General features: G+C 47.8%; 1 protein-coding gene across 1 annotated transcript in view; it reads right to left on the minus strand.

Moving 5' to 3' along the window:
- SLC6A4 (solute carrier family 6 member 4) overlaps nt 1-13,634 on the minus strand; it is a gene marked incomplete at its 5' end in the record, with an annotated part of 32,310 nt that overhangs the window by 17,915 nt on the left and 761 nt on the right. The window contains 1 exon segment of the mRNA NM_001009446.1: nt 1,679-2,132. Within this exon segment, the coding sequence (NP_001009446.1) occupies nt 1,679-2,021 (343 nt within the window).

Here is a 13,634-nt window from a genome sequence, read left to right on the forward strand (position 1 = left end):
TGCCGGTGTCTGCCGGCGCTCGTGGCTGACACGAAGCCTGGAAACACCACACTGGGGATTGCTCACCTGCAGCCTGAGTTTCAGCCCAAAGGGCGGGCCAGCTGTGATTTTCCCTGAGAACTTTCCCTCCCATGAATTACCCTGAACCTAGAAACCTGAAATCTGCGCAACTCAGAGAGGTCTCAGCTAACTTACAGTCACGCTGGGAAAACCTGGCCTGAGAACAAGAGCCACCTTGTGTTCTCATGGTGGCATCTGTCCAGAGGGTTTGCTTGACTGGTTTCACATAGGGAATGAGTGCAGGGGAAACATCAAGGGTGACCCAGCCCCTTATATAATCCTCAGGCTAAAGGTGAGTCCTCCCAAGCTGGAGATAAGATGATTCCAACTTATACTCCTCCCAGGCTGGGAGGACTGGGCTTCCCAAAGCCCCCCCCAGCCCTCGTGCTGGAATGGCCATTGCAGGTAATGGACCCAGGTCCTTAAAAGATGCAGCAAATCCAGGCAACTCTGTCTGGTCATGGAGAACTACCCCTCAAACCTCATTTTACCTGCCCTCCTAAATCTGTTACCAGAGCCCACGTCAAATATTGACTGATCTGATTCCCATTTCTGGTCCTTTTCCTGTTCTGATAGCAAGCCCACTGTCAAAACAGAGGCCCCACCCACTCATTCCTCTACCCCGCTCTGCTCTCTGGGGCGCCCATGTCCATGCCTACAGTCAGCTACTAGTTTCGATAATCGATAAATAAACTGCTCTGGAGGCATTAGGGATAGGAGGAGGAACAAGAAATCATCTCTCCTGAAAAATCTAACACTCTTGTAGGAGATATAAGGCATGTCCATATATGGGTAGGGGTTGGCATTAACGTGGCTGGGTTCAGCTACAGATCTCGCCCAGACTGTGACTTTAGACTCTGGACCTGAGCTGATGCCCTGGGCTCACACAGGTCCAAAGGTCCAGGAGGGTCTGGGACCCTGGAGCCACTTCCCAACTTCTTTCACAGATCTAACAGCTCTTGACTCTTGTGAGCAAAACCAGTCAGCAGGAATGAAAGAACTCAGCACAATACTGGCGCTCATTCCCTCACGTCTCCTTGGTGGAGAGCGGGGCTTATGTAATGCAGGGATGAGAGGAGGGGCTCTTCCACAGATAGAGCACTAACGATGCTGAAAATCTGGTGAGGTCAGCTTCAGGGGAGCTTTCATTCAACTTCATGACCCAGGGAGCTGCAGACATGCCTAGATTTACAGTTTTGGTTCAGTGGAGATTTGTTTTCTCTTATACTAGCTTGGGGGCTTCCCAGGTGGCACTAGTGGTAAAGAACCCACCTGCCAGTGCAGGAGACGCCAAGAGACGTGGGTTTGATCCCTGGGTTGGGAACATCCCCTGGAGGAGGGCATGGCAACCCACTCCGGTATTCTTGCCTGGAGAATCCCACACACAGAGGAGCCTGGTTGGCTCCAGTCCATGGGGTCACAAAGAGCTGTACACAACTGAAGCGACTTAGCACACACACAGGCCCACACAGACTAGCTTGAAAGTCTAAGCAACCACGTTCCCAGACTCATATCAGTTAAACAAGATAGGAAAGACATGGTCTATCTTCTGGCCTCCTAAGAGGACCTACAGACCACCCCTGGGTCAGAGCCTCTGCACACAGCCCACGATACTGACCCCCTCCATTCTGGTAACAAATGTAGGGAAAGCGCCAGACGTTGCCCAGGTCCACAGCATAGCCAATGACAGAGAGGAGGAAATCCACCTTCTTGCCCCAGGTCTCCCGCTCTGCTGGGTGAACCTCAGCCACTAGGGCGGTGGTGGCAGCCGGGATGGAGTGCTGAGTGTCGTCTCCTGCGCCAGGGTTTGGAACCGCCGAGTACCCGTTGGAGATCTGGCCAGACTCTGCCTTATCCCCAGGGGCAGGGACACCTTTCTGTAGAACCCCATTTTCCTGACAATCTTCTCCATCCTTATATGCTGATAGCTCCTTCTGGGAATTTAACAGGGTGGTCTCCATCCTGCTGGCTAGGAGGTGATGCTGACGCCCATGGGCCAAGGACCGACCTGAATTCTTGGTGCTCAGATCTGTGGATCTCCTCAGAACTTTATATCAGTGGGACTGAGAGCGCTGTTGGAAAGAACAAAATTGGGTGTTTTACTTGTCTTTGGTAACTCATCATACATCTTGAACTACATCAGGTAATGGGATCACAAAGTCATCTGTTAAACGAGAAATATCCTATTTGCTACATGAGTCAACAAAATCAACATTTTTCAACCCATGCTAGGTATCAAATCACACCGAGTAATTTTAAAAGGAAAAAAAAAAAGGCAATCGAAAATAGATAGCAAATAACCCAGGTTTTTCATAGGCTCCATTAAGAACAAAGTATTGACTTCAGTTGAGGGACTGGAACCCCACCCTGGAGTTTACCAGGGACTCAGAAGAATAAAGGTCCCACAAAGCTTCACAGAACACTTTGTCTTGGATGCTATGCTGGGAAAAAAGTAACAAAGAAGCAGTTTCTGGCAGCAAATAGGTAAGGATAGTCCTCTCCATCATTTAAATTGAACACTCAAAAGTATATTTCATACCAACTACAGGTGCGATTTGGAGCATAGGAGAGAGGTGAAAAGGCCACCCCTTGTTAGGCACCCCTAGCTCCTTCAGTGCAGACTTTTTCACTCTTCCCAGAGCCCAGCTCTCAGAAACCCCTGGGCAGGTCTGAGCTGCCTCTAGCTGCGCCCAGTCCATCTGTACCTCACCTTTCTGCGTTCCCATCATGCCTCTGCAAGTCTGACTGAGCCTCCCACGGCACTGGTGCTCACCGTTTATTCTTCTCGCCACTCCCAGCAACTCCTGGAGCTAATCCACTTGTTATTTTGGGACAGTGGGCAGGCAGGGCCACCTCTCATTCACGCCAGAAGAGCCAGAGAGAGGAGTGTGGAGGTTACGGATGCCAAAGTGGCTGGTGTCAGTCCCCACGTGCCTCTGGGCTGCCACGCCTTTATGGCACTGCCGTGGGCCAGGATGCAGGGAAGTCAGCTCAGCTCCCTGAGATTTCTACATGAGGTAGAAATCCGAGCCCTTTTGGACTTTAAACCTATGCCGGTTATAAAGTAGTAAGGAGCCAGGACCTTCCAGCTAACTTTGACCTTCTGGGCTTGAACTTTTCAAACTGTGAAACAGTTTGCAGTTGAAACATGTTTTGGCTTAATTCAAATCACATTATACCTTTCTAGGAAAAGGTGTCTAGGGATGACTGCTACTGCTGTTCGTAACTGCAAAGGTCTGATATGAATCTTCTAAATTCAACAGTCAGAGGTTGACTAGGAACTGGGATTTTGTAAAAATGGCAGTGAATGTCTCTTACCCTGGTGGGGCTTTATTGACTATAACCATGTATATGTGGACATACAGAGACAAACACATAGTAAGTGAAAAATTAGGACACAGAGTAGTTGCTCCACACTGATGACTATGCACATAAATATTGGTAAGGATTAGAAGTGAAAACAGGGGATGCAAGTAATTAGACTTCCCTGCTGACTGTGTAGTTTCTTTCTGTAAAGTAGAAAACAAAAAATTTAAAGCCATTGATTGATTGATGCCAAAAATGTTAGAGCAACAAGAGAGAAACCAGCTCTATATAGCGAGGGTGTGTGTGTATAGGAAGTGTGGGGTAGGTGTCCTGGGCTCTACTCAATCTAACTGGCTCCCACCCCCAACTCTATCCTCAGCTGAAGGAGGCAAACGTGACCTATAGAAGGAAATGAATTTCTGACAAAGAGTGAGCTAGATAAAAATCCATTCTGCTTACCCTGATGCCTCTGTCCAGCCTTCCTCATCAGCCCACCTGCCCCACCTTCCCCAGGACCTCAACTAGACTCGATGGACTTCTAAAATAAGAACACATCCTCTCATTCACCATGAGGAAGCATTCACCAGGCTAAGGGATTTTTAAGTTTTTGGGGTTTTCTTTTTTGGAGAGAGATGATGAGATATCAATATATTTAAATACACAGTTAAACCTGAACTTGGCAGTCTCTGGTTGTGTTGTTTGGAGAAGGCCTCTGCACTTGCCCCTGGCCTCTATCAAAGACATGTTTTCTACATCAAACACTGAAGAACCTGCAGACCAGATGACAGAGATAAAGAGCTTTACCGGGTGCAGACGGCCAGACGGCAGCCAGCTGGCAGATCCTGCCCGTGACCCAGGTCTTCCTTTCTCCACCTTCAAAATTTTACCCCAAATTTTCTGTAGGGATGTCTTCCCAACCTTTAATGCTACAACTTTCCTCTCATTTAAAATTGAAGCTCAGAGATCAACTGCATCACCCAACCTTCCTCCAGCATGTCTACCACACTCTCTAGGAGGAAAACCACCCGTCTGGGAAGAACACGTTAGCGGGGGAACAACCATTTAGCCAGCCAGTGGTTCTGTCACCCTCCTGCTGCAGGAGTCCTGTGTTGTTCTAGGCTTTATTTACTTCTTCCCTTGGGGCACTCTGCAAGAAGTTGGAGAATGTGCGTGGGCTGGTGAACTTTGGGGGGAGAGTGTGGCCATGTATGTTCTTCAGGGTCCTCTGGGGTTCAGCCCCCAAGGATCCCGATTTCTTGGCAACCGTTATGAGCAACTCCTAAAAGAGAAATATACCAGACTATTGTTGCCATGCATTACAATGTCTTATTTTCCTGAAATATCCCTCAGCATTAAAAAAAAAAAAAAAAGTTTTATTAACAGCTGAAATGGCCCACGTAAGAAAACCTATTCCGAGGGTTTTTTAGCCCAGTCATGACTTGAGGTTGCCTCTCCCCTGAGGGTGGTGTCTCTCTATCCAGCTCTGCTTTCTGGGGTTCTCCCACCCCAATCGAAGACCCTGGGGTGCAAGAAGATAAGTTACAGCCACACAAAGGCACCAACAGGAAGGAGATGCTCGTCTCCTTTTCTTCAACTCACTCCTCTACCTTTCAGAAGGAACCCCTTCCCAGGGACTAATCTGTTGGCTAGGAGCAGATGGATGGTGGGACCTGGGCCCCCTTCTGCATACAGGATGCTGCCTGTGGAACCAGACTCCTTTCCAACTTCCCTGGTTCTGCAGAGAACTGACCAGCTTCTCCCCCTGAGACCAGCAGATAGCAGTAGTTGAGAGTGAGCCAGCCCAGGAATACAGAAGGAAGAGATGTTAAGAAGGTTGGTTTCTAAGAACGCTCTCTTGAAAGCTTTCTTTATTTTTTCAAGGTATTTTTATCCTGCAGAGAGACTGCAAAGGAGGTCACTGTTATAGCTGTGACCTCCTCTTGGCAGACATGAGATTCCCTGTGGCCAAAAACAGCCCCAGAAGCCTTCGTGTGCATCTGGGATACGTGCCATTTTCCCAGGCTGAGCAGGTGATGGGCTGTGGGTGGGTCACCCAGCTCCAGGGTGGGACCACGGCCTGACGCCCAGGACCCACCCCTGCCGCCCCACAACTCTGCACACGAGGGACCACACGGGGGTGCAGCTGACAGGCCAAGACTTTCTCTTTACAGCCGCGCTTCCTCCCAGCCCAGGGGGTGGGCTTACTCTCCCCACCTCCTCGCCCCTAGTGAAAAGAACTGTTTCTATTTCAACTTCTCCCCATCACATCTCCATTACTTTTCCCACAAGCTCAGTCTCTGTAGCCAGGGGAACCAGTAACTGAACAAGCAGATAATTGTGGATGAGTCATGAAACCACCCAGCCCTCTGGAGATGCCCATTACCCTACCTGTCTGTTTGACCCCCCTCAGCGCATTCTAACCAGAAACACTACAGTAATTTTGTACTTTGACTTCACATGTCCAGATCAAAGTGAGTTCATCTCTCGGGACACTCACTTTCATTTTCCAAAAAAAAACCAAATGCATGAAAACAACGCCCCCCTACCCTCCACCAAAACCAGCATGAATTATGGGTTTACCGCTGAGATAAGATTAATTATAGGTTATAGAGCCAAGTGGCAATTTGTACTCTCTTTTCAGAGGGAGTCTAAAGTTCCCACGACACCAAGGATGATAGAACTTGCAGAGCCCTGTAACACGGTATAGGGTTATACTGTGCCTATAACATAGTAAGCACTAAACATATGTTTACTAAACACAGCAAACATATATGCCTATATATGTTCAGTCAACACTGAGCCTGGCCCGCTGCCACGGACTGGCCCTAATTCAGTAGACACATGCTGCCCGCCTACTATACCTAAGGCTCTTGCAGACAAGGCAGGCCTGGTCCTGCCTTCAAGGAGTCCACGGGAGCAGGCCAGAATCTGATCAGCACGTGGAACGAGGGAGAGGCCGCTGCTGCTTGGAAGTGCTGCCACCGATCTGCTGTAAACCGAGGTTTCTGCTGACTGGTTTCAGCATGTTCAGATGCCTTGCGTTTTTAGCCTCAAGCTGTCCTTGGGTTTTAATGGTCTTCCTTTTGCTGCTATTGCTCGCATTGCTTCTGTCACGGGACCCTGGATTTTTGCTGCTTCCGGTTCATGTCTCCACAGTGCAAAACGAAGGTGTGTTTTTGTATCTGTTGAAGAGACTGTTGAGTTCTCTGAGGGGTGTGGTGTCTTAGGTCATAAGCCACTGGGACTCCTGCTCGCCTTTCAAACAATGTAGAAAGACTTCATGATCTGAACGGACCACGTAGAGAAAATCTTGTTTTTTGGATGTAAGGGATAGAAATGACTATCACAGTCATCTCCTTACCCAAAGAGTGCCTTGTAAGAGACAGTTTAATTTTTTGGAGAGGAATTAAACAGGCTACAATCCTTAGGGCCATCTCGGCCAGATACCATGAGAAAGGAAAAAGGGTCTCCATCCAGAACTTTCCCTGGGGAAGGATAGCCTCAAGCTTCCCTCCACACAGAGGGTAAAACTGAGAGGATTAGCCATTTGTGCTGGGGTCGAGATCACTCCAGAGGCTGGGCAAAAGTATAATTAATTGTTTAATAAAAAAGAAATGAAAAAAAAAAGAAAAAAAAAAAAGAAATGGTTATGGCATGGATAGGTAGAAATAGCCCTCCTGCAGTGAACACGAACAGGAAAGCTAGACTAACCATCTTCCTGAAGTGTCATATAACAGTCTGTGTCCACAACCCAGGGCTCTCCTGTCACATAGATCTGCACAGGAATCCCAGACCTATCGCTGACTGGCTGTGTGACTTTGGGCAGGTTACTTAACCTCTCTGACCTTCCCTTTGCTCATGTGTGAAAACAGACCATTAAAATTCCTGCTCCCTAAAGGCTACTGTGGGAATTAAATAAAAGTATGACAAATGCTTAACTCAGTGTCTAGCACATGGGAAGCATAACACAGGACAGTGAGTTGATGGCCACTCGGCCATCACACATACACAACCCATTCTGCGGTTCTACTTCTCACCCCAGGGAAGGAAGCTGGAGCCCACAAGGGTCAGTGATTCGTTGCCCGCAGCACAAGTGGGCCCCCTGAGCCAGAAGCTGTGGACTCCATCCCCTTCCACGGGCCCTCACCTGTTCTTGCTTGTTCTTCTCAATCAGTGGCTTGGAGTCACTAGGAAACTTGTCAACGGGAGATTCCTGGGCTACTTGCTCAGAGATTCTAATAAAGAGATTCATGTGGGTGCTGCATTGTGAGCAAGCACCTAGGTTATTAGGGGCAGGTAGGCCACTGAGCATGCCCAGCGCATCCCCAACCCCACCCCTTCGCTGCCTCTAATCATCCCATGTTCTCCAGGCTTGGCTGAAGTTTCTCTCCACCTCCTTGTAACCTCCTCTCACCACCCCAGCCCAAGATGATCTCATCTGTCATTCCTCACTGATTATCAAGCATCATTTATTATCCTTTTGTGTCCAGTTTCTTTGCATCTCTGGGCCATGACTTATACATTTTGGCCTCAAATACCTGCTGACCAGTGTGTGCACACTCCCAGCCCAGAGGGTCTCTGAGTTGATTTCGGGTTTCCTGGGCTCGGGCCATGCTGGCAGGTGTGAGGCTCAGGTGAGCCTCCACTCTTTCTTCCTGGGTCCTATCCTCAGGGAGGTCTGTCCCTCCTCCCTCTTCCCTGCTTACCCATCAGGAAAATCTGCTGAGCATCTCCAGGGTGGAGAAAGGACCATCACAACAACAGCAATGAACTCTGGAACAGAAAAGACTGGCATGTCCAGGATTAAAGAGGAGCCCAGGTTGTGCTTTTAGACCTTGAACAAGTACCAGCGGGCATGTCCATCAAAGGTTTGTGTTCCAAACACTCGTTTGTGAGTTGCTAATTTGGAACTTGCACTGTATTTTCAACCCACAGAAAGAAATGTTGCAAATGGTGGTTAACCTCCTAAGCTAGTTTACAAAACCCTAGTTTAACCAAAAGATACGAAAACATCTAGAATGTAAGCTATAAAATACAGCATTGTTCAGTACTATAGAAGGAGACGGGAGGTGACAATCTCATGAGAAGTTGTTTAACATTCTTTCTGGTTCCTCAGGAAAACTAAATTTAAGGAGAGGAGAATAAGGAGGTAGAGACTCATGTATAGAATCTGTAGACGCGCCTTTACAGGTTGAGGTCACAGATCCTTTATTACATTTAACTACACAACTTGCAACTTTTTGCAGAAAGCTTTCATTCTGGGGCTGCCATCTGTGTTGGTGTGGACAAGGCCAGGAAAGAGACTTGGGAAACTCGAACACGTGACGTGTTCGATTAGGCAGAATGAGGAGTATCCCTTACACCTTCTAAATCCTCTTTTATTGTTACAAGGCGATTTATGCCATAAGTAGAAATCAAGCTTTCAAAAACACATGGGAGCATTTCCAAACACAAGAGTTTTCTTTTCCTTAAGACAGGTGTATTACTAAACTATTTTTGTGTGAAACAGTCAGGATTAGACACACAATGGAAGTCAAGGGGGAGAGAGAGAGAGAGAGAGAGAGAGAGAGAGAGAGAGAGAGAGAGAGAGAGAGAGAGAGAGAGAACCAACCCCAGGGACAGAGCGTTATGAAACAAGGGCGGATTTACCTGTGGCAGCTGGTGGAAGAGAGGAGGGGAGGAGAAAGGGGTTAGAAGTGGAATTAAATACAATGTGAGTGACGATGAGAGGAAGGGGGAACTAGGGCCATTTCTCTGGGTGGGGGTGGGGGATAGCTAAGTGAAGGGACAGATGGGGTCGGCAACAGAGTGGAGGGGGGAACGGGGGTGCCCTAGAGCCACAAGTTGTGATTTGGGTAATGTTGCTTGAAGGTGTCTGTGCTCCTACAAGTTCTGAAATGTGTTTTACAACGTGTCACACACATGGTTCGGGGACATTCATGCAGAATCAGTTCATGGTGACGCAGCACTGAGCTGATTCTCAGATGCACTAAGATTAGGGCAAGAGGTTGTTTCTCATCCCTAGGAGTTGATGGTCTCAAAAATTGATGCTCTGAGCTAAAGTGGACATCACCGCGATGGTGGAGGAAATTTGAATATGGACTGTACATTCTATAAAGATATTTTATCAATGTAAACGTCTTTAGATGTGATAACAACGGGGCTCTGGTTATGTAGGAGAATGTCCTTGTGCTTAGGAAACACAAGCTGAAGAATTCAGGGGTGGAAAAAATGCATTTAACACACCTAAGCGACCAACCATTATAGCTTAGCCTAGCCAACCTAAAATGCACTCAGAATACTTACATTAGTCTACAGTTGGGCAAAATGATCTTACACAAGGCTTATTTTATAATAAAGTGCTGAATATCTCAAAAAAAGCATTCGGGGTGAAGTATTTGGATGTCTGCCAATTTTCACAGGTTCAACAACAAAATTATATATGTAGTATAATCATTTAATTATATTTTATACAGAAAGTATCAAATTATATGTGTTAAATATGTAAAAATTGGACATGTGTCTAATTAGGAAGAAAGTACAGGCACAAAAGTGGCAAAGTGTGGTGAATCTGGGTGAAGCTTCAGGGGACCATTTCTCCAACTTTTCAGTTGAAATTTTTCAGTATAAAACACTGAGGGGAGAAAAAGAATCCTAGCCCTGGAATGGGCTGAAAAACCTCCAGTCAGTCAAAGCTCACTGCAGCCTGGAATAGCAAATCTCCTCTCTCCCCTTCCTGCCCTAGCTCCCTTCCTCTGAAACAAGGAAAAGAGCCAGCTAACTCAATTAGCCGTTGACACAACACACCCAATGGAGAGAAAAGTTCAGGAGACTCAAGTTTAAGGCCTGGACAGGTCCTCAGGGCTGTGGCGAACTTGAACAAGCCATGGAGGACTTGGAGCAGGTTGTCAACAAGTCCCCTTCCAACTCTGCCCTTCCCTGATTCTAGGGAATCCCTTAGAGGGAGGAAAGATGTTTATTTTCTTGCAGCAGCTTCCCTAGCAAAGTACAATTTTCTTTTTCTTTGAATATGCCCAGAAAGACCACACAACACAAGGAGGCAAAGGCCCAGTGATTGGCTCTTTCCCCGAGCCCACCTACCAGCCTCCAGCTCAGGGTTCACCCAAAGCTCACAAGCAGCTCTCCCAGATCCGCCACTGGCCTTGTCACACCCCCCCACCTCTTCCCTTCCGACCTCAAATAATGACACAAAGAGCTGGACCTCAGGATCCCTGGAGACCTTCCCCATGCCACTTGCCATACGTCAGTGCCTGGGGACCCTGGCCATCAAGCTGGCCCTGGGACACCGCCTTCCTGTCTCCATGTCGCTGGGGTTTCTCTCTCACTCTGTTTGGGGGGTTAGTGGAGAGCCATCCTGTCCTGGCTTTTAGGAAATTCTATGGCTTAAATACTACAGTCAGCTATCCCAGGCACCACTGGGGCTTCCCTGGCGGCTCAGATGGCAAAAAAAAAAAAAAAAAAAAAATCCACCTACAATGTGGGAGACCTGGGTTCGATCCCTGAGTTGGGAAGATCCCCTGGAAAAGGGAATGGTTACCCACTCTAGTATGCTTGCCTGGAGGTATTCCATGGACAGAGAAGCCTGGCGGGCTACAGTCCACAGGGTAGCAAGAATGTGGCACAACCAGCAAGTCACACTTTCACTTTCAAGAGAAAGATAAGCTTCCCAGGGGGCTCCATCGGTAAAGAATGTGCCTGCAGTGCAGGAGACCTGGGTTTGACCTCTGAGTCAGAAGATCCCCTGCAGTAGGAAATGGAAACCCACGCTAGTATTCTTTCTCGGGAAACCCCACGGACAGAGGAGCCTGATGGGCTACAGTGGGGTGGCAAGGAGCACAATGGCTTAAATACCCACAGCTGAGTGCCCCTGGGCCAGCGCTGGGTTCCAGCAGAGCCAAAGAGAAAAGGAAAAATAAGGCAGCCAGACTACTTCGCACAGGTCTTATCTCCACTGGGCTTGTTACCCCATTAGACACAGGGTGGGAAACACCTGGCTTGCAAAGATGTTGCTGATGTTCAGTAAATAAGCCTTCATCTTCCCAGGCACTGACAGCTGACAAAGATCAGGCAGGAGGGAACGCCTCCTCCACCAAGGCTTGACTCGGATCATTTCTGCACGTGGGCCCAGGTCAGTCTGATGAGCTCTGCCAGGAAATGGTGGAGCGGGGAGCTGGGGACCTGTGCTGGCCGACAGTGGGTCTTGTGCCCACCCTAGAAAAGCAGGTCAGCCTCTGACCAGGGGAAGTCATTTATGCCAGAGTTCTTCAAAATGCTAGTTTCATCTATTTTCCACCTTTCCTTCCTAGAAAGATGGCAGTTTTCTTTCCTTAGGGTTCTACTTTGCCTAGTTAAGCCCAGAAGTGGATTCCCCACAGCAACAGAGGACCCTGCATCACTTACCCAAGAAAAGAGGAACAGGGCGCTTTATGAGACCTTGGTTCCACTCCCAAACCTGTCCTGTGGAACACCACCAAGCTCAGGGGTGTGTGTTGGGGGGGAGGTGGGCGCATGTTGTTCCTCCTGTCCCACACACTAGGTGGAGGAGTTGCAAAGGGGATTCAAGGAGTCAGGGAACTCAGGCCCCTGTTGGTTGGACATGGCTCAACTGCAGGACTTAATTTGTGCATGTCTGTGTGCAAAGCTTTGGCCTTAGAGTGAAAGCTGTGGGTCCCCAGAGGACCCTAATCTGACGGAAACATCCGGGCAGACTGTCCCGGCCCTCAGGCATTTTGCACCATCATTTAAACTCAAGTTTGCTTACAGCAGAGAAGCGAGGGTCACAGTCACAGAGCGAGCAGAGGCAGGTGGAGGGGACATGGAGATCAGTTATGCAGCACCCCCTCACTGAGAGCTGAAACCTCGAGACCCAGAGGAGCTGACCTGTGACAGGGCATAATCAAGGTCTGAGGTACCTTCTTAAACTGACAAAACAGGACTGTATAGTTTGCCCTTCAGCCGCTCAGTCATCTTTACTTAAAAAGTCAACTTATGATCATATCCTGTTGATTCATTAGGACAAATTAAACTTCTTCAGGCTGCCCTGCCTTTGTTCTCTCAAATGATAGCATTTGCAGTGTATGAAGGAGATGAATGGTCACTCACCGGCTGAATGTCCGGCATCACTTGCGATTCTCTTTGGAGGGGGATATCTAGAATGTTTCTGCAAGCCCACTGTGAGAGACAACACTCACAGCCAAGCACCTCCCTCCACGGTCACCCCAACCATTTGTGTCCCTTTGACATGCCTCTCCGAGTATCATCAAAATGCTCAGAAAACTTTAAAAATTCAAGTTTGCTTAAAGCAGAGATGCGTTCTGAGGTTTTGCTGATTGCATTAAAACTGCAATGTTTTAAGTTTGAAACTTAAAACCCCCACCCCGCCACTCACCCCTAGTATAAATATTTTTAAGCAAGGAGACTGAAAGCAATGGGTTTGAATATCTGTGGTGGGGTCACACCCGAAATGTCCTAGATGGATCACTTGAGTGTTGAGGGGACTTTTGATTAATTGTGAAGCAGTTTCAACCTGCTCCTATTCAGGTTCAGGGGAAAAAAAAGTAAAAACCTGGGCCCCAAACAGCTTGCACAAACCTCTTAAGAACCTGCCTTCTCATCCAAGCTAGAAGCAGCCACCCCCACCTCAGTCTGCAGGCAGGAAAACTTCAACCTTTGAGCACCCGTGGCTTCACAGGAAAGCGAGTAACAGTAAAAGCTGTGTGTTTCTCTCCACTCCCCAGACCCAAACATCCACGTGCCCATGGTGCCCCCTCCACTTCAATAAGCAACAAATCCCAATGTTGCTTTATTAGACATTTTCTCCATGTCTAATGTGTGTTAAGGCAACACACATTAAATATTTGATCTCCTCTTACTATGATGAGAGCTAGCAGGCTCATAAATAATCCATTAACCTGGTTCATTTTTCTGAACAAAATTGATCATAAAAATACTAACACAGAAGCCTTTTTAAGGTCTGACTCTTAGAAATCCCATCCCTCTGAAATCTTTAGAAGCCCAACTGGATAAAAAAAGTTATTACACAGAAGACCAGGGCAAAAAGAAATGTGCTTTTTAGTGTTCTTTAGCTCCAGAGAGCCTTTGAGAAAACAAATTTGAACGTACACATTTTTCAAGCAACTGAAGGGCACACACTTCAACCATGTAGAACAGCTCTCTGGAGTTGTGGGTTTCACATGAATTCTGAATGACTGAGCGTGCATCGGCTCCGCGAGTGAAAACCACCCAAG

Source organism: Ovis aries, chromosome 11 (assembly GCF_016772045.2).
Source record: "Ovis aries strain OAR_USU_Benz2616 breed Rambouillet chromosome 11, ARS-UI_Ramb_v3.0, whole genome shotgun sequence".
Lineage (NCBI taxonomy): Eukaryota > Metazoa > Chordata > Mammalia > Artiodactyla > Bovidae > Ovis > Ovis aries.